This window comes from Oreochromis niloticus, linkage group LG23, assembly GCF_001858045.2.
Source record: "Oreochromis niloticus isolate F11D_XX linkage group LG23, O_niloticus_UMD_NMBU, whole genome shotgun sequence".
Taxonomy (NCBI): domain Eukaryota; kingdom Metazoa; phylum Chordata; class Actinopteri; order Cichliformes; family Cichlidae; genus Oreochromis; species Oreochromis niloticus.
In genome coordinates, this window is record NC_031986.2 from 26,845,027 (window position 1) to 26,871,910 (window position 26,884).

General features: G+C 40.9%; 1 protein-coding gene and 1 long non-coding RNA gene across 2 annotated transcripts in view; one reads left to right on the forward strand and one right to left on the reverse strand.

The window, feature by feature from the left end:
- Nucleotides 1–334: 334 nt before the first annotated feature.
- The window catches only part of LOC106096905 (protein NLRC3), a 33,600-nt gene continuing 7,050 nt past the window's right edge, over nt 335–26,884 (reverse strand). Inside the window, exons 3-9 of the mRNA XM_019365354.2 lie at nt 23,106–23,173; nt 13,910–14,194; nt 9,083–10,844; nt 7,733–7,906; nt 6,728–6,883; nt 4,692–4,744; nt 335–1,445 (exon numbers count right to left, since the gene is read on the reverse strand). Of these exons, the coding sequence (XP_019220899.1) occupies nt 895–1,445; nt 4,692–4,744; nt 6,728–6,883; nt 7,733–7,906; nt 9,083–10,844; nt 13,910–14,194; nt 23,106–23,139 (3,015 nt within the window). The 5' untranslated portion in view covers nt 23,140–23,173 and the 3' untranslated portion in view covers nt 335–894. The remainder of the gene's footprint in view (nt 1,446–4,691; nt 4,745–6,727; nt 6,884–7,732; nt 7,907–9,082; nt 10,845–13,909; nt 14,195–23,105; nt 23,174–26,884) is intronic.
- Nucleotides 12,447–13,422, forward strand: LOC102080202 (uncharacterized). Its single transcript, XR_003216489.1, has 3 exons — nt 12,447–12,870; nt 12,943–12,994; nt 13,201–13,422. It is a non-coding gene; the product is annotated as an uncharacterized LOC102080202 (long non-coding RNA).

Genomic DNA, 26,884 nt, shown 5'->3' on the forward strand with positions numbered 1-26,884 from the left:
CAGCCATACTTATCTTGTCCTTTAGATTCTTTATTCCAACATGATTTAACATAACAGTGCAGCGGTCACAAACTGTTTGCTTCCTCGCAATCAACAACACACCTGGTGTTACATGTGCGTCTACCTTTAATATAATCACCATACAAACAAAAAACACAAACGTGACCCCTAGCAGCATGCATAAGATAACAAACCCCCCCAAAATCACTCCTACGGTATTGTCACATTATAATACATCCAGTGAGGGACACAAATAAGCAAGTGAATTCATTATGAAAACAGAAAAAAAGACATGGCAGTCTCAGAACACTGGCGGTCCCCTTTGAGACAGGAGTTTAGGCATACAGGCTGATCTATTTTATTGAAACATATTAAAATAAATGGAGTATTTCACCAGGCTCAGGAACACAATTTCCAAACCACAGTCAGATTTGGCAGCAAAAGGTGTTTGTGTGAAATTACAGCTTAATGATATTTGGAAACCCTTCTTTATTAGCAAGTAATATCATTTGAACATGATCCTTGGTATTATTTAAAGACAAAAAATCATTATTATTTAGTATAATTACTGATCAATCACGAATTACAAAATAACTACTTTAACTAAGACAAACAGCCGGAAATTTTGATGGAATTTTGGCAGGAGGTGCTGCAATGTCTGACTTTTTCAATAGGGGCTGCTGCATCCATGCTTTCGATGCACTGCTGGTGCAGGGCTGCAGTTGATACAAAGTTAAGCAGTTTTTGTGTCTGTTCACAAAAACTGAATCATATCAGCTTAACTCAGAGAAACACAACATACTGATGTTGACTGTAAAGCTTTAAGTGGAAAAAAACAGAGAAGCAATATGTTGATCTTGGAATAACTGGAGCATCTTTGGGTTTTTTAACAGTCTAAATTTTGCCTAACAGGGGGAGAGAAACAGAGGAATCAGGGTTGGACCTTAACCTAAATCCAGGATAAAGCGGTTCAGTAAATGTGGTGTTGAAGGTGTGGAGGTGGATCAAAATGTCAGAGACTCTGTAGAAGGACAGAGTGCCAGCAGGACAGTCCACATACACTGCTACTCTGTTAGAGACAGAGGAGGAGGAGGAAGAAGAGGAGATGCGAGTGTGCCGCTTACTGTGCCACACAGAGTAACCTTTGTCAGAGCACCTCAGACTCCAAGATTGATCATTTGATCCAAACCCACAGTCTGTTATGTGTCCTTTCCTTCTGATTCCTCTGTAACTCACAGATATTTCAATGTCTCCTCTCCACTCGACCTCCCAGTAACAGCGGCCAGTCAGATGATCTGTGCAGAGCAGCTGAGGACAGTCATCAAATCTGTCTGGATGATCAGGATATGACTGAATCTTCTTCACATGTGTCACCTTCCTGTTGTTGTCAGAGAGTTTAAGTTCTCTATTTACTGTGTTTGTGTCGATTGTGAGTTGACAGGAATCTGATGGAGAGAACAAACACAATCCAGCTGCAGTTATTGATCCATCATCTGTTCATTGATTGACACTTTGATGATGACTCCTGACATCAGAGATGTGAATGAGTGATGTTTTTTTTTAAACTTTCTCTTTATTGATTTTACACTTATTTTACATACAGAACTAAAGAGGGCACGGGAAACCAACACAAAAATCTTCCCTCCCGATCTCGTAAATCTCACACATGTCCTCCAAATTTATCAGTTCCCCATGCTTAACTATTTTACAGATTGCAGTGATTCCATGCCTGGACCACTCCCTGAATTTATGGTCTAACAATGCTGGAAGGAAGCGTGGGAGATACGCTGGCCATCCCCAGCAACCCTATTTCCCTACCAAAAAATTTTAATCACATCTGCCCATTTTTTCAGGGAAAAACTTACACAGAAATTTTGCATCTGATATGCCTGTGGCAAACTCTCAAGAGACCCCAGAACAGACTGTATTGGGAAATCCATCAAAGAAAGCTCAATGTCCTTCCATTTTGCCTCATACTTAGAGTTACACCAGCACACTAGAGGTCTGATCTGGGCTGCCAGATAGTAATCCTCAAAGTACGGTAGGGCCATGCCCCCCCGGTCACCAGGCAGCTGCAATGTTGCATCTCACTCTCGGCCTTTTATTTTCCCATATGAACCTTGAGCAATGCATATCCCACTCCCTAAATTGTTTTGCTGGAACCTCCACTGGAAGTGCTGCAAACAAATATAGCAGCTTTGGGAGGATATTTATCTTTATCGCTCTAACTCTGCTGCCCAGATCGAGGTGGAGCAGACCCCACCTCTCCAGAGCTTCATATATCTTCTTGTTCACCCGATTATAATTAACTTCATATAACAATGCAAGGTCTTTTGTCAGCAGCATCCCCAAGTACTCCATTTGAGATTGATGCCATCTGAATCTATATCTTGCTACCAATTGTTTTGAGGGGTTAAAAAAGAATGTCAAGATTTGAGTTTTTTGAATGTTTAGTCTATAACCAGACAGTCTGCCATATTCTTCCAGCATTTCCATAAGCAGAGGGATTCCCTCTTCCGGGTTTCCTAGCGCTACTAGCACGTTGTCTGCATACAAGCAAATTTTATTTTCCACGGTCCCCATTGTAACCCCCTCCAATCGAGTCTCTTCCCTGATGCATTGAGCCAACGGTTCAATGAAAAGGTTAAAGAGCAGTGGGCTCAACGGGTAGCCCTGCCTACAGCCACGTTGTAGTATTATCCGATTTGAGAGGCTTCCGTTAACTTTGATCCTCGCTGTTGGAGACATATAAATCATTCTTATACATTGAATAAACCTGTCACATAGCCCAAATCTCTTCAACACATGAAACAGAAATTCCCACCCGACCATATCGTATGCCTTTTCTGCATCAAGCCCAATGAGAACTGTTCCAGTTTTCCCTTTAAGTATCTGGTCAATAATATGAATGGCCCTTCTGATATTATCGTGTGTTTGTCTGTTACCAATGAAGCCTGTTTGATCCTCCTCAATCAGCGTGGGCATCAATGTACTTAACCTCTTAGCCAAAATCGCAGCAAATAGTTTATAGTCCATATTTAACACGCTAATAGGTCTATAACCTCTGGGGTCAGTTTTATCCTTCCCTGCTTTTGGTATGACAGAGATATACGCCTCCCGCCATGATGGTGGGAGTGTGTAAATGTGCGTGTGGATGGGTGAATGACTGGATATGTAAAGCGCTTTGGGGTCCTTAGGGACTAGAAAAGCGCTATATAAATAGAGGCCATTTACCATTTACTTGTTTTTAAATTTCGAACTTTATGAATAGTGTTCTCCTGTTGTTGTCTCCTGAGTCTCCATGATAATAGCCTAGCAGCTTTGGGTCCTGCCTCATAACATCGTTGTCTATTATATTTTAATTTTTTTTCAATTTCCTCCCTTAAAATTTTGTGGATCTCCTGTTTAACCGGCCTCATCTGCTCCAATACCTTGGGGCACCTTGTAACGGTGTGCAGCTGTTCCAATTTTCCTAAATTTTCCCGCAAATCTGACAGCTTTTTTGCTCTCACCTTCTTTAGGACTGCACATTTTGCAATAATTTTACCCCTAAGGTATGCCTTAGCCGCATCCCATAGAATTGTAGGATTAACTGTTCCATTGTCATTGAGTTCTAAATATGTTTTTAACTCCTGTCCCATTTCTCTTTTAAACGAGTTATTATTTAACAGACCTGTGTTACGCCTCCATAAGGTGTTTTTGGGGCTAGCTTTAAACCCAATCTTCATAGTTAGTCCCAAATGATCAAAGAAAATCCGCTTCTCCTTTATATATACAGGCTTCTTCCATGCAGCGCGGATTTGTTCTTTAATATTGAACTTTAAGAAGCGCACCACCGTTGATCGGGGCGGCGCCCCCGGCGGCGGCTGCGCTCCCAGCGCCCGGTGAGCTCTCTATATCCCTAGGTTCTTCTCGCTGCCCAAGTCCACACCGTCCCCCAACTCCGACATCATCATGCTTTCCACATACCTTAGCATGGAGGTGCCTTCTATATTCTCAGGGATGCCATATATCCGTATGTTATTATGGCGTAAGCGCCCCTCCAAATCCGTAACCTTCTCTTGGAGCTGCCTCTGGTTATCCAACAGCTGAACAATGGCATCCTTCACTCCAATGTCCCATTTCTCCTTCCCTACCATGTTTCTTTCCATTTCTTCCAGACGTTTCCCCACCTCCTCGATCCTGCTTGTGGCAGTGGTAACCTGTTGGTTTATCTCGTGTGTTAACTCGCTCATTTGGGCTTTCATGTCCTCTTTCAAACTTGTTCTCACGAGCGATAGCTCCTTCTTCATTTCTGCCTTAAGGCCTTGCATGCCCTCCGCCACTACTTCACTCACCACCTGTCTGAGAGAGCCTAGCGCTGACGTTGAGGCCTCCTCCGCCATCTTCTCGCCCTCCTGCTCGGAGCGTGTTTCGTATGTCTTGCTCTCAAGTCGCCTTTCTAAGCTCCGGCCTGGGGCTCGTCCCTTCTTATTTTTATCTCCGCTCATTATTCTTGAGGGGAAAGTCACTTTTAATGGATTATATTCTTGAATTGCGGATTATTTTAGCTATCGATGCAGGAGCTCCTGTTTATGCTGCTACTCTCGCCACCATGACACCGGAAGTCCGTGAATGAGTGATGTGACAGTTTGAAGATGGTTGAATGTGTGCTGCTTTGTTTTCATGAATCACATTAAAAACACACTTACACTTCCTCAGATCTGGTCTCAACCATTGTTCTCCAGCAGGCTCCAGAATGACCCTGAAAGGAGGAGGGGGGTCAGACCAGCACAGTCTCTTTCAGCATGCACACATGGACATTACACACATTTTCAAGGAATGTAAGTTGTTCTTTAATATAAACTTAAATTTAAAAAAAATAATAATAATTTAGAAAATAAAAAAACTTCTAAACTGTTACGAAACTACTCCTACTATCCAACAACAAAATTCACATGTAGAAGAAGGGCTTCAAAACTGACTCGCAGGGGCAGAACATGGCTGTGATGATGAATTGGTGCTTGTGGGGGGGTTGGCAGACTGTACCAGGAGAGGATGCTTTAAGTACATGTGATTATCCATGGCAGATGTTGACAGATGTTTGATATTTCTGCGTCTGCTGATTTGACTTTTGCACACATTACATATCACTTTGGTTTCTTCTGCAGCACTGACTGCAAAATGCTTCCACACAGAACTTGAGTTTTTTTGGCTGCTGGAGGACCAAGAGATGGCTCAGCAGCAGCCACACTCTTTTCAGTTTGGTTGCCCAAATCCATGTGGGGAGTTTCAGCTAAGTTAACGAGTGACGGGAAACTATGCTAAGGTTAACTGGCCTATAGCCTACCTACATCTTGCTGTCTGCAAAAGACAGAGTAACTTAAACGTACCGTACAACTCGCGTAAGTGCATAGAATTCGACACAACTACACAAGCATTGTTTTAACATTTTTAACCAAACGTTAACGTTACTCTGTCAACAGCCTTTTGTCTAAATGACTGAGCTAACACAGCTACGTAAACAGAGCAAACATGAGACCAGTGTCGCCAACTCCTCAGTAAGGAAAATCGCTATTGGCTGCAGTGTTGCCAACTCCTCCGTAAGGAAAATCGCTATTGGTTGTCCTAAAAGTCGCTAGAAGTCGCTAAATGACGTCATCGCCTAATTTGCATAATTGGTCATGCTAATGTAATCCTAACCTGTTGTTGGAGAGAGAAATAACATCGTGGAAGAGACATAAAGTGAGTAAAAAACGTCCTATGCATTTAGAATTTATTTAGAACTACAAATTAAATTTCTTTTAGCAATTATTGTTTTTTAATGTCACAATTCCAACCCTGCTCCTTTATCCGGGCCTGGACCGGCAAAAGTGACCCGAAATAGGTGCTCTGGTGGAGTTACTGTGTGTGTGTGTGTGTGTGTGTTTATAAGTAGTTTTAAACCTTGTGATCCACAAATAAGCATAACAGTAAAAGAAGTGTTACAGTCAGTGCGGGAGCAGTGGCTTCGCTCATGCGCGGTTCATTTGCAGTTTGGACGCACAAGTGTGAACATCTCCTGCAGCGGGGGGAGGACTATCCTCCGCCCGTGAGCGCTTTAGCACGGGTGAGGTGCCCACGGTAGCACTGCTGCTTGTTGAGAGTAAGAGCGATACGCGCTTTCACGTCAAAAAGTCATCATAAATAAGTCTCCAACAATACCAGAAAAAGTCGCCAGATTTGTCGCTAGTCGCTTTTTAGAAAAAAAGTCACTAAGGGGGTCTGAAAACTCGCTAAATATAGCGACAAAGTGGCTAAGTTGGCAACACTGCATGAGACCACCTGACTGCAGACGTCAATAATGCAGTGTAATAATAATAATAATCTACTGATCTTCGCGAAAGTTATAAACTGCCTCCGGAACCCAGTTAAGGTACAAAAAAATCTATTCAACAAAAATAGTGATACAGTTCAGCCTTTTTTTCGCTCAGCCGAGCCTCTCTGTTGCTGTGTGGAGCAGCCCGTGTCAGTCACCTCTTTCACACGTCACCCACATGCACTGCGGTCACATAACGAAAATTAAGCTTTTTTATTTAAAGTTTTCCCTTTTTCCCGAATACAAATATATTTTTTAAGTAATTGTTCGAAAGAGGGACATGGTGTAAAACACCCTGGACAGATGCACAGAACTAACACAGAGTTACACCATCATATCCACATTTACAATCAAGACTATTCCATCGTCCTGCACCAGGCCTCTCCATACCTGAGAGTTTCCCATCTCAGCTGCTTCAGCTGCTTCACTCCTCCCTCTCCTGGATGGTTGTAGCTCAGGTCCAGCTCTCTCAGATGAGAAGGATTGGCGCTAATAGCTAAGGCTAGAGAAATACAGCCTTCCTCTCTGATCACACAGCCTGACAGTCTGCACAGAACATCAGAAGACAGACACTTTTAGGGCACTAATCTAAAACTAGGGCGTTTCAACTGTCTAATTGTAAACTATCCATATCAGGCTTTTGTCACTCAAAATTCACTGTGGTTCACATTTTTGTCTTTTATTTGCATTTTCTATACATGCAACATATTCATGCTGAATGAGCAATAAATATTTCTGTGAAAATTTAAGATTAGTTTACAATAATGCAAAAAAGGAAAACAAAACAAAACACAGGAGATAATGCATGTAGCTAAATTACAGTAAGTCCTGTTCTTTGCTTTTGGTTTTTGGTTTTGTAATGTGGCATGTAGCATAAGTAACTACATGAATGCAGCCACAAAGGTCGCAAAGAGAAACAAGGTTTTATTTTTTGTTTTTTGTTTTTAAAAGGACATAAGTTAATAGATTCACACAGTTTCTTTTTGCCACATTTCCTTGTGCTAAGGAGAATAACACGTTCACTTAAAATGGACGATATTCAAGTTTAAAGGATTTAAAAAAAAAAAATAGTATCATTAGTCTTAGATCAGCTGCTTTTGTTATGCAGTTTTGTCTGCCACTAGCTACTGGGTCTCTCTCAAAAATTAAGCCTTGAATCTTCAGCTAAAAATGGAATTACATATCAGTATTGATTTCCCCAGATGTTACTATTAATTTAACCCAGTTAGATTACATCAAGGACTGTGCAATATCTGGGAAAAACAAAACAAAAAAAATGGAACCTCTCCTCATTTCTTATTGTTCAAGGATGGAAAAAAAAGTTAATATAAGTAAGACCAGATAAGATATTTTAAAATAAATGGCTTTTATTTAAAGAAGCTAAAGAATTTTTACCTAAGAGTGTTGAGTTTGCAGTGCAGACTCTTTAATCCAGAAGACAGGATCTTCGCACCTGAATCCTTCAGGTTGTTGTTACTCAGGTCCAGTTCTCTCAAACTAGAGGATTGGGAGCTGAGAACTGAAGACAGAGCTCTACAGCTTCTCTCTGAGACATTACAGGCGCATAGTCTGAAGAGACAGTAATGACAAGCTCTGAAATGGTTTGCATCATCCTTATCTGATAGACACTTCGGAATTCATATTAACAATTGCATGTCCTCATCAGCGCTTCTTGAGGACTTCTTGAACCAGTTATGTAATAATTAGATCTGCCAGGGAGGTAATGGTTTTAGTAGTGTTTGTGTGCATGCATGCATTCATGTCATTTTGTCTGTAAACATGATGGATCGAAAATGTTTGAATCAATACCGATAAAACTTTGCAGGGGTATAATGTGCAGCCATAATAACAGCCCCCAAGGTTTTCAAGATCTACTTAATGATTTATTGGTTGAAAATTGACAAAAAGTAATATAACTCAGAAACTATGATTCTTATAGGTCTAGTAGGTATTATCAACATATAGAAATGTCCATATAAATTTTCAAAATATCACATCACATTTGACCTATGACCTCTCCTATAAGATCAATAAATTGATCAAGGTCAAGGTGATAATGAAATTGTGTAGCTATTTTAAACAATGTTGCATTGACAACATATTGGTTTTTAGAAAATGATATATATGGGGATTTCAAATATTCTGTAACGTGTGTTTGGGTCAGTCCATATGCAGGTAATGTCAAATCATCTGAAAGTTGTATTATTTTTAACTGAAATCTGAATTTTGAATATCATGTCTCTAAGACCATCTAGACTCATTTCTTTCATTTAAGAAACATTGCAAAAATCAAACCTGTACTGATGATATGGAACTTTTAGTAGTCACTACTATAATTTTCTCCTGTCTCAATTTTGGCTCTCTCAGTCCTCCTTAGCCTGGCTTCAGTTGGTCAAGAACACAGCACGTATAATGCTTAAAACAGCTAGCTTGTTTCCCTTCACTGGCTTTCAGTGAAATTCAGAATGTGTTTTAAAATTGTATTAATCACATACAGAGCCAGGTTCCTGCCTATATAGCAGAGCTGCCGAGACCGTATTCCAGCGGTCACCTACTCAGATCATCCGATTAGTGTCTCACTGTGTAATCGAACATGTATACCTGTGTGGTTTTATCCAAACTGTGAAGAACCTTTATATGTGTGTATTTTGAAAGTGCCACACAAATGAAGTTATTACTATTAAGTGTGATCATTTTCATTTTCGTCAGTTTCTAAAGATGGCAGTGTATTTAATGGTAACTTACAGAGCGTAATTGGAGGCTTTGACCACAGGCAACAGACTTAAAAGGCCTTCTCCTGAAGCAGAGTATTTCTTTAAGTCAAACTTATCCAGATGTTTTTCTGATGACAATAAAGTGAAGACCAGAGCTGACCACTGGGCAGAGGAAAATTTATCTGTGGAGAGACTTCCTGATCTCAGGGACTGTTGAATTTCCTTCATAAGAGAACGATCATTCAGTTCATTCAAACAGTGAAAGAGATTAGAGATTCTCTCCTGACCAGGATTCTCCCCAATCTTCTGCTTGATGTACTGCACTACTTCCTGATTGGTTTGTGAGCTACGTTTTCTTTGTGTCAGCGGGCCTTGTAGGAGAGTCTGATTGGAATGTAGTGAAATACCCAGGAGGAAGCGAAGGAACAAGTCCAGGTGTCCATTTGCACTCTGTAAGGCCTTGTCCACAGCACTCTGGTAGAAGTGTGCCCCAGTTTGTTGTTCTTCCAGCAGATTGACTCCAGAGTTGATGAAAGTCAGATGGACATGAAGAGCAGCCAGAAACTCCTGAACACTCAGGTGAACAAAGCAGAACACCTTGTCCTGGTACAGTCCTCTCTCCTCTTTAAAGATCTGTGTGAACACTCCTGAGTACACTGAGGCTGCTCTGATATCGATGCAACACTCTGTCAGGTCTGATTCATAGAAGATCAGGTTTCCTTTCTGCAGCTGATCAAAAGCCAGTTTTCCCAGAGACTCAATCATCTCCCTGCTCTCTGGACTCCAGTGTTGATCTGTCTCAGCTCCTCCATCATACTTGACCTTCTTCACTTTGACCTGAATCACCAGGAAGTGGATGTACATTTCAGTCAGAGTCTTAGGCAACTCTCGCCTCTTTCTGGTTTCTAGCATATTCTCTAGAACTGTAGCAGTGATCCAGCAGAAGACTGGGATGTGGCACATGATGTGGAGGCTTCGTGATGTCTTGATGTGGGAGATTACCCTATTGGCTTTTTTCTTATCCTTGTATCGCTTTCTGAAGTACTCATCCTTATGTGGGTCAGTAAATCCTCTGACCTCTGTCACCATGTCAACACACTCAGCAGGCATCTGATTGGCTGCTGCAGGTCGTGTGGTTATCCAGAGGCGAGAAGTGGGAAGCAGATGCCCTCTGATGAGGTTTATCAGTATCGCATCCACGGACGTGGACTTTCGAGGGTCAGTTAGGATTTTAGTTTTGTGGAAATCTAGAGGAGGTCGACACTCATCCAGACCATCAAAGATGAACACAACCTGGAAGTCTTCAAACCTGCAGATTCCTGCTTCTTTGGTTTCAGTAAAGAAGAGATGAATAAGTTCCACCAAGCTGAACTTTTTCTCCTTCAGCACATTCAGCTGCCTGAAAGTGAATGGAAATATGAACTGAATGTCCTGATTGGTTTTGCATTCAGCCCAATCCAGAGTAAACTTCTGTGTTAACACTGTTTTCCCAATTCCAGCCACTCCCATTGTCAACACTGTCCTGATCGGTTCATCTCTTCCAGGTGGCCCTTTAAAGATGTCTTCTTGTCTGATTGTTATTTTTGATCTGTGCCATTTCCTGGTTGCTGTTTCAATCTGTCTGACCTCATGTTCATGATTGACCTCTGTAGTCTCTCCCTCTGTGATGTAGAGCTCTGTGTAGATCTGATTCAGAAGGGTTGGATTTCCTGCTTTAGGAATTCCCTCAAACACACACTGGAACTTCTTCTTCAGAGTAGATTTGAATTTGAGCTGACACTTCTCAAGTGCTGCTAACAGAAAAAAACAACACATAAAATCTTCTGACTAATATGGTTGGTTTATTTAATATAAATTCATAAAAAATTGCTAATTGTCTTGCCACATAGTGTTTCTCGGTGCCAAGTGCACTTTTCAATATCCTAATGCTTGAACAACGGGTTCATTATAGATAAACTCTGTTTAGTACAGTCACACCCCAGGTCTCACTCTTATTGCCTGCATGATCATTGAAGTCTCCTAGTAGGACATTGTAGATTCCACCTGAGGCATGTTCCAGCATGCCAATAGAGCATTCCAAGAAGGCCAGGTGCTCTGATATGGGCAGAACTTTGTGCCAAACTGAATTTGAATAATTTATATTTGAATTTGCATTGCTAAGATTGAGTCTGATTTGCTCAACAATAAATAAAAAAAAGTTTCTAAAACTGAATTAACCTAAATTTGAAATCCAGTGTGTTGGTTTGGAGATGATCGTCACTAAATTGAAACAGAATGAATTAATTTTCTTTGATTCAATAAAAGGATTAGATGTTACAATCCCTGATCCTTTTATTGAACCAAAGAAATTGTATTTTATCCTTTTTTAAAATTTAGCTCTTGAATATGTTCAGTTTCCCCTCTCACTTCTCAGTTGCAGTTCTGCCAGCTCTGCAGGCAGTCTGCTGGATGACCTCAATTCTACACCTGCTTCGAGACCCTCCAGATCTGGAAAACAAAGACTCATACATCAGGGTACTTTTTGTCGATTACAGCTCCGCCTTCAATACTGTCATCCCACACAAACTCACTCAAAAGCTGGCAACACTCGGCCTACTACACCCCACCCTATGTGACTGGCTACAGGACTTTTTGACTGGCAGGCCCCAGTCCGTCAGGATTGGTACTAACACTGGCGTTCCACAGGGTTGTGTCCTCAGTCCCTCCCATTCGTCATGCTCAATGACCAGCAGATAAACTCTCAGGTTGGTAATAAATATATTACCGCTATAAGAAAAAGCTTAATATAAACAAATTATAACCAAAACAGTTACTGTTGTGCTTTTGTGGCTGTTAGCTAAAAACGCCAATTTAGGTTAGTTTGCCCTGGGTTCAGCTTTGACAAACAAATATGATAGTTTGTTTCCAATAGAATTCCGAAGTTGTCAACTTGTACCCTCTCAGAGCCCCGTATGCTTGCAGAGACCCTGACAGTAGAGAAGCTACTAACTCATCAGTGCCGCATTACTGGATCACCTGATATGACTATCAATGAAACAGCAAACTGTGTGGAAAAAAACAAAACAAAACACTTCTCATTCTCCAAACATTTGGCCACAGCTGTAGATTACACAATCAGTGTTTGTTCACTCTTGTCAATAATTAAATTTCTAAATTCTCTTTTTGCAGTTACACATGAACAATATCTTATATTTTATTTAAATGGCTGCTTTGTCTTTGAAAAGGTGAAGAATTTTCAAATTCAGTTTTGGAAGCTTTTATTCAAGTTGAGAAATTCAGATTCAATCTGAGCAACGCAAATTCAAATAGAAGTTATTCAAATTCAGTTTCTGATGGCACAAAGTTCTGCCAGTACTCTGAGCTGTTACTGTGTAAGTTAGAACAATAGTCAAGCTCGATTCTTCAACCCAGTGGTTCAGGGAAACAACCCTTTCATCCATCAGGGAAAACAACAATATGCAGGAACCAACTGGGATGATATAAATATCCCAACTACTCCTTTCTTTTCACAGAAGGCAATTCAAGAATGGACTGGACTCAACTTCTCCAGATAAATTTATAGTAATTTAAAAACCAAGTAAGGCACTCCATAAATATTTAAATGAAAACTGACCAAAGTGTAACCCAGAGTAAAATCTGTTATACTAGATTTTAGTAATTTCCTGCACTTATTTCCTGCCATTGAACACATCACAAATACATGACTCCAACCACATGACTTTGCTCAGCCAATCGGATGGCATGTAGGTCATAGTAAGCCTGTCCCGGCTTCCTCCCGTCAGATGCGTGGAGGCAAGCCAGGTGACAGAGCTGTTGCAGGTTTGTACTGGCAAACACTTGCTTTTCTTGTTTTAATGCATTTTTTAACACCAACTAACTTATGCGACTTAGACGCTGATTACTGCGAGCCAGAGCCATAGTGTTGTCGTGCAGAACGGAATTGGTGAGTTTGAACTTTTAATTGACTGTTTGTATTGCTACCAGCTGACGCTAATTGGCTGCTGCCGGTCCAAACAATTTGATCGATAGTTGTTGAATAACAAATGTTGTGAAGCTATATAATATGTATATAGCAGTTGAAATGTTTTAGTTAAATCCTTATTGGTTAAATATACTGTTTTATTTATTTATAAATTGTGTACAATATAGGCCAGGTGAACCTTTTTGGGTATGGAAAAGGATGGCCAGCCAATGAACGGCTAGGAGCAGGAATCATTCTGCATTGAAGCTTCCACTGGTTGGGTAGGAAGCTATCAAAGACGACGCTCTGTCCCCATTTTCCGAATACACTGATTTCCACAATCATACACACCATTCCCCCCGTTTATGGACAATAGCGCTTGGACATCTCTCATGGACATTCAGATAAAACTCACGGACTTCAGTGTGGATCAGTGTTTTTTGATGTTAACATGTGTTATTTATGGGGAACTTTTTTTTGAGAATCTATATTGCTTGGTATAAGCCAGAAGAATTTGCTTAGTTGTCTTTGTGCACCCCCACTGGGTTTTTCGATTAACTGAATAGCTGCAGCAGGAGTGATTATTTAAGTTTTCCTTTTCTTTTCTTGTTATTTTCCTTTGGTTTCGGTTAAATACATGGTACCTGCAAAAGCATTTTGTGTTGTGTGTATTTATTAGTTACTGCCCATCAGCTCCAGTAGCATTCCTAAATCTTCTGATTAATAATAACCTAATATTTCACTCAATACCTAGCCTGTATTAATTCATTAGTGCTTCATCAGTGTTACAAAAGACAAACGACAAACTATTTACAATAGAAAAAGAAATGCATCATACACTCACCGTTCAAGCAAACTGTGCAATGATATAATAACAGAAATATTTTTTTTTCTTACCTAACCGAACAGATGGCCCAGAGGACAAACCTAGCTGACAGGAAACTGTAGGATCAATGGTTCGAAGGTGACTGATCATTATCCTGCAGGCTTTTTCTCCCTTTTTCTTCACGGTGTCAATGATGTCGCGTGCCTTGTCTGCTCTAGTTTGGTTCATTTCCTGTATCCTTTCTTTCTCCAACTCATTCAAGACATTGTCTGTTACAAGGGCTTCAAGTAGCTGTGTGAGATTTTCTGCTGTCACCCTCTCCACAAACTGTGTTCGCATTCTGGCAAGCTCCTTCTCTGTGGAAAGAAAGAAATTGATGTGAGGATTTAAAATTTCTTTTTTTTCAGTTTTTTTCTTAAAAAAAGATTAAAGAAAGAAAATTGACCTTGAAATTTAATAACAAATACGTCTAATTAGTGTAGTTAGCATAGATTTCCTAGTTAACTCAATATGAGTAGACTCTCCAAAATTCAATTTTATTTATATAGCGCCAAATCACAACAAAAGTCGCCTCAAGGCACTTTATATGTACAGAGAAAAACCTAACAATCATATGACCCCCTATGAGCAAGCACTTTGGCGACAGTGGGAAGGAAAAACTCCCTTTTAACAGGAAGAAACCTCCGACAGAACCAGGCTCAGGGAGGGGCGGCCATCTGCTGCGACCGGTTGGGGTGAGAGAAGGAAAACAGGGGCCGATTCTCAATTCTCAAGTACGCGAGTACGTACCCGCCGAGAACGCACGCGCGTACGTACCCACCGAGAACGCGAGCACGGACTCGCGATATGTACAATTGGAACACCTGCGTACGTGATGATGTCACAGGTCCGGAGTTTTTACTGCCGTCCCCTCTTAATTTAACTGTGAGTAACATGTTATGAAGCTTAACTTTAATCACAGCCAAACCGATTTACTCAGGAACAAATAAAACTGAAATAAACCAAACATTAACATTTAGAAGTGATCTAAGTGACTTATATATCATTTGTAACCTCAGTAGTGAAACCTCTATTAATAACAATAGTGTACATGTACATACGTGTACATACCTTAATAAAAACAAGCAGGTGAGATGTTAGAACGCTTTTATTTCTATTCTAGTGGACACTCAATACTATAGACAGCTGCTGGAGTTTCTTTAACCTGAGTAGTGAGAAGACCGCGAGCGGGGGTGGAAACGATGTGCCGGGAGTCCGCTGTTGAGTTTTGGACGAAATGCATTCTGGGATATTTAGCTGTACCAAGTCCACACCGATGCATGCTCGATAAAACGGGCGGAGCGAGAACACATCCGGGACTTTTTCGCGTTCTCGGCTTGATGCGTACTTCGAATTGGAACAGTACTTGGTCTCCGACTGATGACGTATCACGAGAACGCAAGTACGCATATTGAGAAATGCCCAGGATGAAAGACATGCTGTGGAAGAGACAGAGGTTAATAACAGATATGATTCAATCCAGAGAGGTCTATTAACACATACTGAGTGAGAAAGGTGACTTGAAAGGAAAAACTCAATGCATCATGGGAATCCCCCGGCAGCCTACATCTATTGCAGCATAACTAAGGGAGGATTCAGGGTCACCTGTTCACCTGGTGAAAACTGAAGGCTCTCCCTCCCATTCTACTTTTAAATACTCTAGGAACAACAAGTAGGCCTGCAGAGCGAGAGCGAAGTGCTCTAATAGGGTGATATGGTACTACAAGGTCATTAAAATAAGATGGGGCCTGATTATTTAAGACCTTGTATGTGAGGAGCAGGATTTTGAATTCAATTCTGGATTTAACAGGAAGCCAATGAAGGGAAGCCAAAACAGGAGAAATATGCTCTCTCTTTCTAGTCCCTGTCAGTACTCTTGCTGCAGCATTTTGGATTAGCTGAAGACTTTTCAGCGAGTTTTTAGGACATCCTGATAATAATGAATTACAGTAGTCCAGCCTGGAAGTAATGAATGCATGAACTAGTTTTTCAGCATCACTCTGAGACAGGATATTTCTAATTTTAGAGATGTTGCACAAATGGAAGAAAGCAGTCCTACATATTTGTTTAATATGTGCGTTGAAGGACATGTCCTGGTCAAAAATGACTCCAAGGTTCCTCACAGCATTACTGGAGGCCAAGGTAATGCCATCCAGAGTAGGAATCTGGTTAGATACCATATTTCTAAGGTTTTCAGGGCCGAGTACAATAACTTCAGTTTTATCTGAATTAAGAAGCAGAAAGTTAGCGGCCATCCAGGTTTTTATGTCTTTAAGACATTCCTGCAGTTTAACTAATTGCTGTGTGTCACCTGGCTTCATGGATAGATAGAGCTGCATGTCATCTGCATAGCAGTGAAAATTTATGCTATGTCTTCTAATGATGCTGCCTAAGGGACGTGTGTATAATGTAAATAGAATTGGTCCTAGCACCGAACCCTGTGGAACACCATAATTGACCTTAGTGTGTGAAGAGGACTCTCCATTTACATGTACAAATTGGAGTCTATTAGATAGATATGATACAAACCACTGCAGTGCAGTACCTGTAATACCTACAGCATGTTCTAATCGCTCTAATAGGATATTATGGTCAACAGTATCAAACGCAGCACTAAGGTCTAGCAGGGCAAGCACAGAGATGAGTCCACTGTCAGAGGCCATAAGAAGATCATTTGTAACCTTCACTAAAGCTGTTTCTGTGCTGTGATGAGCTCTGAAACCTGACTGAAACTCTTCAAATAAGCCATTCCTCTGCAGATGATCTGTTAGCTGTTTGACAACTACTCTTTCAAGGATTTTTGATATGAAAGGAAGGTTGGAGATTGGCCTATAATTAGCTAAGACAGCTGGGTCTAGAGATGGCTTTTTAAGTAAAGGTTTAACTACAGCCACCTTGAAGGCCTGTGGTACATAGCCGATTATTAGAGATCGAAGAATTAATTAGTGCCAGGACTTCTGTCATGGTCCAGAGTGTGTGACTCCATGTTTATGTTTTAGTTTATTATTCTGTGGTTTTTGTTATCTTGGGGTTTTGTACTCTTCTGTTTCGTTTCATGTTCCTATGTTCTGTGTCCCCCAGTCTGTTTAGTTTGTGTTGTCATTACGTGTATGCGTTTCCTGTTTTATTGTGAAGGTCTGCGTTTTATGTGAGTGTTTTCGGTTTGCCTCCCTGGTCTCATCATGTTAATCACTCCCAGCTGTGTCCCTCACCTGTGTGTAATCTCCCTGTGTTTCTCTGAGTGTATTTAAGTCGTGTCTTCTGTCTTAATAGTTGCTGGTTCCTCTGTGTTGTTCCCCTCCATCTTCCTGCCTTTCTCCCTCTGTCGTCCTGTGTGGTTTTTTTCCCCATGTTCTCAGTCTCCCTGCATCCCGGTTTCTTATCTCAAGGTTTCAGGTTTGTTTTCCTTAGTTGTTCCCAGTTTAGGTTTTCTTAGTTTTAAGCTCACCCTCGCCATCTCTGTTTGTATTTACTTTGTTAAATAAACTCACTTGCACCAGAGCTACCGCATTTTGGGTCCTAATATATTCTCACACGGCTTGCCCTGGCAACCCGTGACAATTTCTTTGAGGAGTTTTGTAGGAATGGGGTCTAAAAGACACGTTGATGGTTTGGAGGAATTAATTATTGAAGTTAACTCAGAAAGATCAATTGGAGAAAAAGAGTCTAACTTAACATCGATGGTACTAAGAGTAGCTGTAGACGATATTACATCTGTGGGATGATTATTGGTAATTTTTTCTCTAATGATAAAAATTTTATTTGTGAAGAAGTTCATGAAGTCATTACTAGTTAACGTTAAAGGGATGGTTGGCTCAATAGAGCTCTGACTTTTTGTCAGCCTGGCTACAGTGCTGAAGAGAAACCTGGGGTTGTTCTTATTTTCTTCAATCAGTGACTAATAGTAAGATGTTCTGGCTTTATGGAGGGCTTCTTATAAAGCAACAAACTATTTCTCCAGGCTAAATGATGATCCTCTAAATTTGTGACACGCCATTTCCTCTCCAGCTTACGAGTTATCTGCTTTAGGCTACGTGTTTGAGAATTATACCACGGAGTCAGGTACTTCGGATTTGAGACCTTAGTTTTCACAGGAGCTACAGTATCCAGAGTCGTACGTAGTGAGGAGGTAAAATTATTAACAAGATAATCGACCTCTGTTGGGGTAGCATTCAGATAGCTGCTCTGCTCTATGTTGGTACAGGGCATTGAAGATGATAACAGTGGGTGGGGTTGGGTATCAAAACCCGGTTCTTGTTGAGAACCGGTTCCCACTGTTTCAATTCCTTGGAATTGTTTGCCATTTTTGCAAACAATTCCCTTATCGATTCCAGTCGCCCCGAAAGATGTCACCACGTTGCGGAGCGTCATTTACCTGGCAGGGCGCCTAAGCCGCTCAAAAGTTTGGTTATACTTTACGAGAACGGATGACAACGGGCAACTTGCAATACTTGCAAAGTAGATATTTCATTTAAGGGAGGAAACACTACGAATATGCAAAAGCATTTGCTCACAAAACACACGATAACCTTAAATGAATGTCGTGTTTTTAATTCCGCTCCGGACTCGTGAATCTCAACCCAGCAACAGTGGTAACGTTTGCACGTCCTCTCCCGTTAATGCGGCAGGTAAATAATCAGCTAACAGTGCATATTATGTTAGCGCAATCTGCCTTATTACAAAACCTGCTATTACTGTGCCTTTAGGTGACCATGACGAGAGAGACAGAGTCTGGCTGGCAGTTCTCGCTGCAGTCTACCGTTAGCATCTGCTTTCAGGCCAGGATAGACGAATGTCACCGAGCAGTGACTAAGTTTGTGGTCAAAGGCTTGCACCCATTTGTCACAGCAGATGCCCCCAATTTTTGGTAAGTGAATGTGTTTAGTTGTAGGCAGGGACATTACTGGATATTCTTGTGTAATTGCTACAGAATAATTTATGTTATACTTTGTTATTACTACAGAAGACTATTTATTTTATTTTATTATTTACATTTACAATTCTTTTTTCTTTTTTTTTTTCCTGAGGACCCTGTGACACCCCATTGAAGAGCCATAGGCTGTGAAACTCTTAAGATCTCACTGTTGGGTTTGTAAGGCCATGTTACTCCTAAATTTCTATCTTGTTCAAAGAGAAGATATAGTGGACCTTAGTGCTCTCCTTTTTTTAAAAAGAATCGAATCGTTAAACAGAATCAAAAATGGAATCTGAATCATGAAAATCTTATCAATACCCATCCCTAACAGTGGGTGGATTATATTCTTAAACTTAGTTACAGGACTTTCAGAAAGACGTCTACTGTGATAAAGTCTACTCTCCACTGCTGTGTAATCAATTATTGTAAATGTAAATGTTATCAGGAAATGATCAGACAGCAGAGGGTTTTCAGGAAACACTGTTAAATGTTCAGTTTCTATGCCATATGTTAAAACAAGATCTAGAGTGTGATTAAAGTGGTGGGTGGGTTCTTTTACATTTTGAGAGAAGCCAATTGAGTCTAATAACAGATTAAATGCAATGTTGAGGCTGTCATTTTTAGCATCTACATGGATGTTATAATCACCCACAATAATTATTTTATCTGAGCTGAGCACTAAATCAGATAAAAAGTCTGAGAAATCAGAGAGAAACTCTGTGTAAGGCCCAGGTGGACGATAGATGATAACAAGTAAGACTGGTTTCTGAGTTTTACAGCTGGGGTGGACGAGGTTAAGCATCAGGCTTTCAAATGAATTAAAAGTCTGTCTTGGTCTTTCGTTAATTAATAGGCTGGTGTGAAAAATTGCTGCCACACCGCCCCCTCGGCCTGTGCTTCGAGATTTCTGGTAGTTAGAATGAGTCGGGGGTGTTGATTCATTTAAACTAACATAATCATCCTGCTGTAACCAGGTTTCTGTAAGGCAGAGTAAATCGATTTGTTGATCAATTATTAAGTCATGTACTAACAGAGACTTGGAGGAGAGAGACCTAATATTTAATAATCCACATTTCACTGTTTTACTCTTTGGTTCAGATGTGGATACTGTATTGTTCTTTCTTTGTGATTTTTTTTTTTATGTTTAAATTGTTTATTGCTGGTTTTTAGTTTGTTTTTTTTGTCTGTTTGGGAGCTGACACAGTCTCAATGGAGATGGGTTTTGGGGGGGTTAGCAGGAGGAGAGAAGCTGCAGAGAGGCGTGTAAGACTGCAACTCTGCTTCCTGGTCCCAACTCTGGATAGTCATATTTTGGGGGGTTTAATGAATTTGTCCATATTTCTAGAAATGAGAGCTGCTCCATCCAAAGTGGGATGGATGCCGTCTCTCCTAACAAGACCAGGTTTCCTCCAGAAGGTTTGCCAATTATCTATGAAGCCCACATCGTTTCTGGGACACCACTCAGACAGCCAGCAATTTAAGGAGAACATGCGGCTAAACATGTCACTCCTGGTCTGATTGGGGAGGGGACCAGAGAAAACTACAGAGTCCGACATTGTTTTTGCAAAGTTACACACCGATTCAATATTGATTTTAGTGACCTCCGATTGGCGTAACCGGGTGTCATTACTGCCGACGTGAATTATGATTTTACTGAATCTACGTTTACCCTTAGCCAGCAGTTTTAAATTTCCTTCAATGTCGCCTGCTCTGGCCCCTGGAAGACAATTGACTATGGTTGCCGGTGTCTCTAGTGTCACATGTCTGAGAACAGAATCGCCAATTACCAGAGTTTGACCGCCGGCGGGTGTGTTGCCAAGTGGGGGAAAACAGTTAGACACATGAACAGGTTGGTGGTGTACCTGGGGCTTCTGTTTAGGACTATGCTTCCTCCTCACCGTCACCCAGCCACCCTCTTTCCCCAGCTGCTTGGGGTCTGCCGGGGAACAGCCAGCGGGGCCTACGCCATCTTCGGCTGCACCAGCTACAGGGGCCTGGCTAGCTATGGGTGAATGAAGGGTGCGAAGCCGAGTCTCCAATTCATTAATCCTGGCCTCCAGAGCTGCAAATATGCTACATTTGTTGCAGGTATCATTACTGCTAAAGGAGGCTGAGGAGTAGCTAAACATCTGACACAATGAGCAGGAAAGTGCAGGAGGGACAGGTGAAGTAGCCATGGTGCTAACGAGTCGGCTACGAGCTAAGCTAGCGAAACAGTGGGGGGGGCAGTGAGTGAATACTTTGGCCAACCTTAACCAAAGGTTGTCCACCAGCTCCCACAGATATAAAAATATTCTGTGTATGCTACTTCTCTCTGAGTACTGAAAATGAGCAAGTTTTAGAATTTTTGAAAAGCAAGCATGTAAAGATTGATATGACAACCATGTGCATACAGTGGCTTGCAAAAGTATTCGGCCCCCTTGAACTTTTCCACATTTTGTCACATTACAGCCACAAACATGAATCAATTTTATTGGAATTCCACGTGAAAGACCAATACAAAGTGGTGTACACGTGAGAAGTGGAACGACAATCATACATGATTCCAAACATTTTTTACAAATAAATAACTGCAAAGTGGGGTGTGCGTAATTATTCAGCCCCCTGAGTCAATACTTTGTAGAACCACCTTTTGCTGCAATTCCAGCTGCCAGTCTTTTAGGGTATGTCTCTACCAGCTTTGCACATCTACAGACTGAAATTCTTGCCCATTCTTCTTTGCAAAACAGCTCCAGCTCAGTCAGATTAGATGGACAGCGTTTGCGAACAGCAGTTTTCAGATCTTGCCACCGATTCTAGATTGGATTTAGACACCAGACAGGTCAGGGATAAAGTTATTGAGCAATTTAAAGCAGGCTTAGGCTCCAAAAAGATTTCCCAAGCCTTGAACATCCCACGGAGCACTGTTCAAGCCATCATTCAGAAATGGAAGGAGTATGGCACAACTGTAAACCTACCAAGACAAGGCCGTCCACCTAAACTCACAGGCCGAACAAGGAGAGCGCTGATCAGAAATGCAGCCAAGAGGCCCATGGTGACTCTGGACGAGCTGCAGAGATCTACAGCTCAGGTGGGGGAATCTGTCCATAGGACAACTATTAGTCGTGCACTGCACAAAGTTGGCCTTTATGGAAGAGTGGCAAGAAGAAAGCCATTGTTAACAGGAAACCATAAGTCCCGTTTGCAGTTTTCCACAAGCCATGTGGGGGACACAGCAAACATGTGGAAGAAGGTGCTCTGGTCAGATGAGACCAAAATGGAACTTTTTGGCCAAAATGCAAAACGCTGTGTATGGTGGAAAACTAACACTGCACATCACTCTGAACACACCGTCCCCACTGTCAAATATGGTGGTAGCCGCATCATGCTCTGGGGGTGCTTCTCTTCAGCAGGGACAGGGAAGCTGGTCAGAGTTGATGGGAAGATGGATGGAGCCAAATACAGGGCAATCTTGGAAGAAAACCTCTTGGAGTCTGCAAAAGACTTGAGACTGGGGCGGAGGTTCACCTTCCAGCAGGACAACGACCCTAAACATAAAGCCAGGGCAACAATGGAATGGTTTAAAACCAAACATATCCATGTGTTAGAATGGCCCAGTCAAAGTCCAGATCTAAATCCAATCGAGAATCTGTGGCAAGATCTGAAAACTGCTGTTCACAAACGTTGTCCATCTAATCTGACTGAGCTGGAGCTGTTTTGCAAAGAAGAATGGGCAAGGATTTCAGTCTGTAGATGTGCAAAGCTGGTAGAGACATACCCTAAAAGACTGGCAGCTGGAATTGCAGCAAAAGGTGGTTCTACAAAGTATTGACTCAGGGGGCTGAATAATTACGCACACCCCACTTTGCAGTTATTTATTTGTAAAAAATGTTTGGAATCATGTATGATTGTCGTTCCACTTCTCACGTGTACACCACTTTGTATTGGTCTTTCACGTGGAATTCCAATAAAATTGATTCATGTTTGTGGCTGTAATGTGACAAAATGTGGAAAAGTTCAAGGGGGCCGAATACTTTTGCAAACCACTGTATTATATAAGCAGCTGCTCGTTTTTGTTCTTCGGTTGGGTTTTTTTTTTTGTTTTTTTATTTGTCTGAGACATAAATTTCACTTTTTTTTTTTTTTTTTTTTAAATCGTTTAATGTTTTATGGATTAGTCTTTCTTTTGCTGTCTGAGCGTTTCTGCCAATGCTTTAATGTCATTCCTGTATATGGAGTTAAGCAGAGAACTCTGTTTGCTGGAAAAATCCTCTTTGTGTTTCATGTTTGTTTGCCTTAATGACGTCTCCCCAAACATGCTGCTGAACTCGTACCTGCAGAGCGAGCCGCTTGGTTTGGTGAATCCATGAGCTGCTGCTTTAAAGCCTTCTCCAGCTTTGCTCTTGGGGAAAAAAAAAACAACAAGAAGAGAGAAAACACCAGAGATTTTCAACATTTTGTTACATTTATGCATTTTATTTATACATTTATTCATAATATAAACAATATATACTGCTTGTATTGAATTGCCACTTATTAAATGATTAGACCTAAACTTACCAAACCGAAAAATATATAAATATATAAATATATATATATATTAGATTTAAGTACATTTTTCTTGGTATTTTACTAACAATTCTGAACAAACACAAGTAGCATGTCGTGTTTTTCTTCAAAAAAAATCAGGCAGGAGAAGAAATTTGAATTGTCCGTTTTAACCACTTTATGTTGCTCATACTCACAGGTGTAACAACTCTGACGCAAACACAGCACCTCACATTTAGCATCACTGCTGGACACATTTATCTATGCTTTTGCCATAAATTTACATCATCTTCTTTAACTAAGCTACTGCAAACGTGACACTGATTCAGCCTTGCTAAAATAAAGACAGCTGTGATGTCTATAAGCATGGAGAAAGTGAGAGAAGCCCAATAATCACAGGTCTTCATAGAGTGACTGGATTGTGCACTGCATAACAAGCACACTCAGTATTTTCCACAGTTAGCTCATAGTGGGATTATAACATAGTGAACGTGACAGTACTTAGCCATGAAGTGGTAGACCATGTGAATTCACAGAGCAGGTATGTTTCAGCATACCAAGACATTTAGGACAATTTCATCCTCCCAACCTTGTGGTAGCAGTTTGGGGATGGCCCGTTCCTGTTCCAGCATGTCTTCACACCAGTGCACAAAGCAAGGTCCACAAAGACATGAATGAGCAAGTTTGTGGAAGACCTTGACCCATATAGAGTCCTGACCTCAACCCAACAGAACATCTTTGAGAACTGTTACAAGCAAGGACTTGGTGACAGTGGGAGGGAAAAGGCACGTTTTAACACAAAGTAACAGTCAGGCTCAGGGAGGGGAAGTCATCTGCTGTAGGTCCTAATAACGAAACTCTTACAGTAACAGACGCTTTGTGTTGAGATGAAAGCAGTAAAATTACAGAGTTCTAGTTACCCTGTGGTGGACTGCTGACATGTCCAGGACACTTACATGCAGCCTTACGACACAAAGCCGTGTTGTTGTTGCTTCAACATGATAATTATTTGTAATTAAGGTTCTAGGACCATCACTGAAACAGACCAATCACTGTGAACATGCTGTGCCAACTAGTCGGCATTCTTTCAATGAGTAAAAGAAAAACAAAGGTTGTCCAAATTATTACTGAACGTTTCCGTTGGGACTCCCCTTTTTAATTTTTTCAATTTATTTTTGAGCACATCATGGTTCACAGGTTGATCAGCAGAGGCTGAAGAAAAGTCTCGTGTTTTCCTTTTGAGCTGTGTGGCACTGTGCCATCTGCTCGTGTGTGACTCAGTAAGTGGTTTCTGTTCAAACAAGTTAATAAATGTCAAGTGCAGTGCAGCATTCTTCCTGTGCTGATATGAATCATTATGTTCAACCAGCTCTTTGTCTGTTTCTCTCTTTCTTGCTCATCTTTATAACAGAAATCGTTTTAGCAACAAAGTCTTTATTTAATACACTTTGCATCTCCATCTTAAAATAGTTGCAGAGCCCATGTTAGTCTTCATGAGTCACAGCAAAAGCAACAAAAATGTCTTCATCTTTTGGCTGCTCTCTTTAGGGGTCTTGACATTGGATCATCAGCCTCCATCTCACTCTGTTCCTAGCTCTGTCACCAGTCCTGTCAGTGTCCTCTTTCACTACATCTATGAACCTCCTCTGAGCTCTATGGGCTCAAATTGTGGTCGTAAATATTTTGTACTTGTAAATCAGCATTTGTATGTGTAAAAAGAATTTGTGTGTAAATAAATAAATAAATAAATAAATTTGTATATGGACTTAGCCAAAAAATAGATGTGAAACTCTGCACTCAAGTTTCAAGTTACAAGTACGAATTTTGACCCTATTTTTCTTCCTTTCAGCTGATTGGTCAATGTCATCTCAATCACAAATTTAACAATCCAATCAGAGAACAGACGGGTTTGGCTGTCAGAGGGGCGCAGAACTGCAGGTCCTTGAAGGGTAATACAGTTTGAGGCTGGAGGATCTCTATTTAAATATCCGATAGAAGCTCTGTCCGCTAACTTTCAGTAGCTGTTGAAAGGATAAAGTTGTGGTATATCAGTGGTTAGAAATACCATTATTACTTTATGATTAGTTTAACACAAAGTCAGGGCTGACCCGGGACCATTGCTGTAAGTCACAGTGCGCAGCATAAAGGTCCTTTCACATCGGACGCAGCATGTGCTGCTAATGCTAACTGCTAACTAAAAGCCAAAGATCCAGAATTTGTTACGCTGGCTGCTGGGCTCTGTGGGTTTTTGCGACAGCTCTGCCTGTACTAGATGCACCTGCTCCTTGTCGTTTCTATCTCTGACTTTATGTCCTCTACAAGAGTTTTTTTTTTTTTAATCTTCAAATGTTCAATAAAAACATGTATCGCTAACTCATAATGAAGAAAGCTTTGTAACTATCCCCACTAGTGAAGACTGTCATTTCCACAACACTGCCCCCCCTAGGCAGTGTTGCCAACTCATCAGTAAGGAAAATCGCTATTGGTTGTCCTAAAAGTCGCTAGAAGTCGCTAGAAGTCGCTAAATGACGTCATCACCTAATTTGCATAATTGGTCATGCTAATATAATTGTAACCTATGTTGTTGGAGAGAGAAATAACATCGTGGAAGAGACAAAGTGAGTAAAAACGTCCTAAATGCATTTAGAGTTTATTTAGAACTACAAATTAAATTTCTTTTAGCAATTATTGTTTTTTTTAATGTCACAATTCCAACCCTGCTCCTTTACCCGGGCTTGGACCGGCAAAAGTGATCCGAAATAGGCACTCTGGTGGAGTTACTTTGTGTGTGTGTGTTTATAAGTAGTTTTAAACCTTGTGATCCACAAAACAGCATAAGAGTAAAAGAGTAAAAGAAGAACTGACTGTGTTACAGCACCCGCTGCTTGTTGAGAGTAAAAGCGATATGCGCTTTCACGTCTTTTTTTAGCGACTTTTTAAAGAAAAAAAGTCGCTAGGGGGTCTGAAAACTCGCTAAATATAGCGACAAAGTCTAAGTTGGCAACACTGCCCCTAGGTCTGCAGCGCTGTTGAAAAGGCTCTGGAGGTCCCTGTATTAAGCACGTAAACCTGGGACACAAAAATCACAAAACTCAGACCACCACAGACTGTTTTCCTTCGTGGTGATGAAGGAAAACGCTGGGGCTGGGCTGGAATGTAAAAGGGCATTTATTCCCTTCAAGGACCTGAAGCTCCATAAAGCACCCCTCCGACAGCCAAACCCATCTGTTGTCTGATTGGATTGTTAAATTTGTGATTGACATGACATTGGCCAATCAGATGAAAAGAAGATAAATAGGGTCAAATTGGGTCATTCGTACTTGTAACTCGAAACTTGAGTGCAGAGTTTCACATGTATTTTTTCGTTAAGTCCACACACAAATCTTTTTTACGCACACACAAATTCTTTTTACACATACAAAACTGATTTACAAGTACAAAATATTTATGATTTTCTTCACAACTAAATTAAATCAAGTATTGCAAATATATATTTTAAAACAAAAAACATTAAGTTCCAAACCCAAATTACACCGGTTCATCCAAAATAGAAATCCTGGCGTTT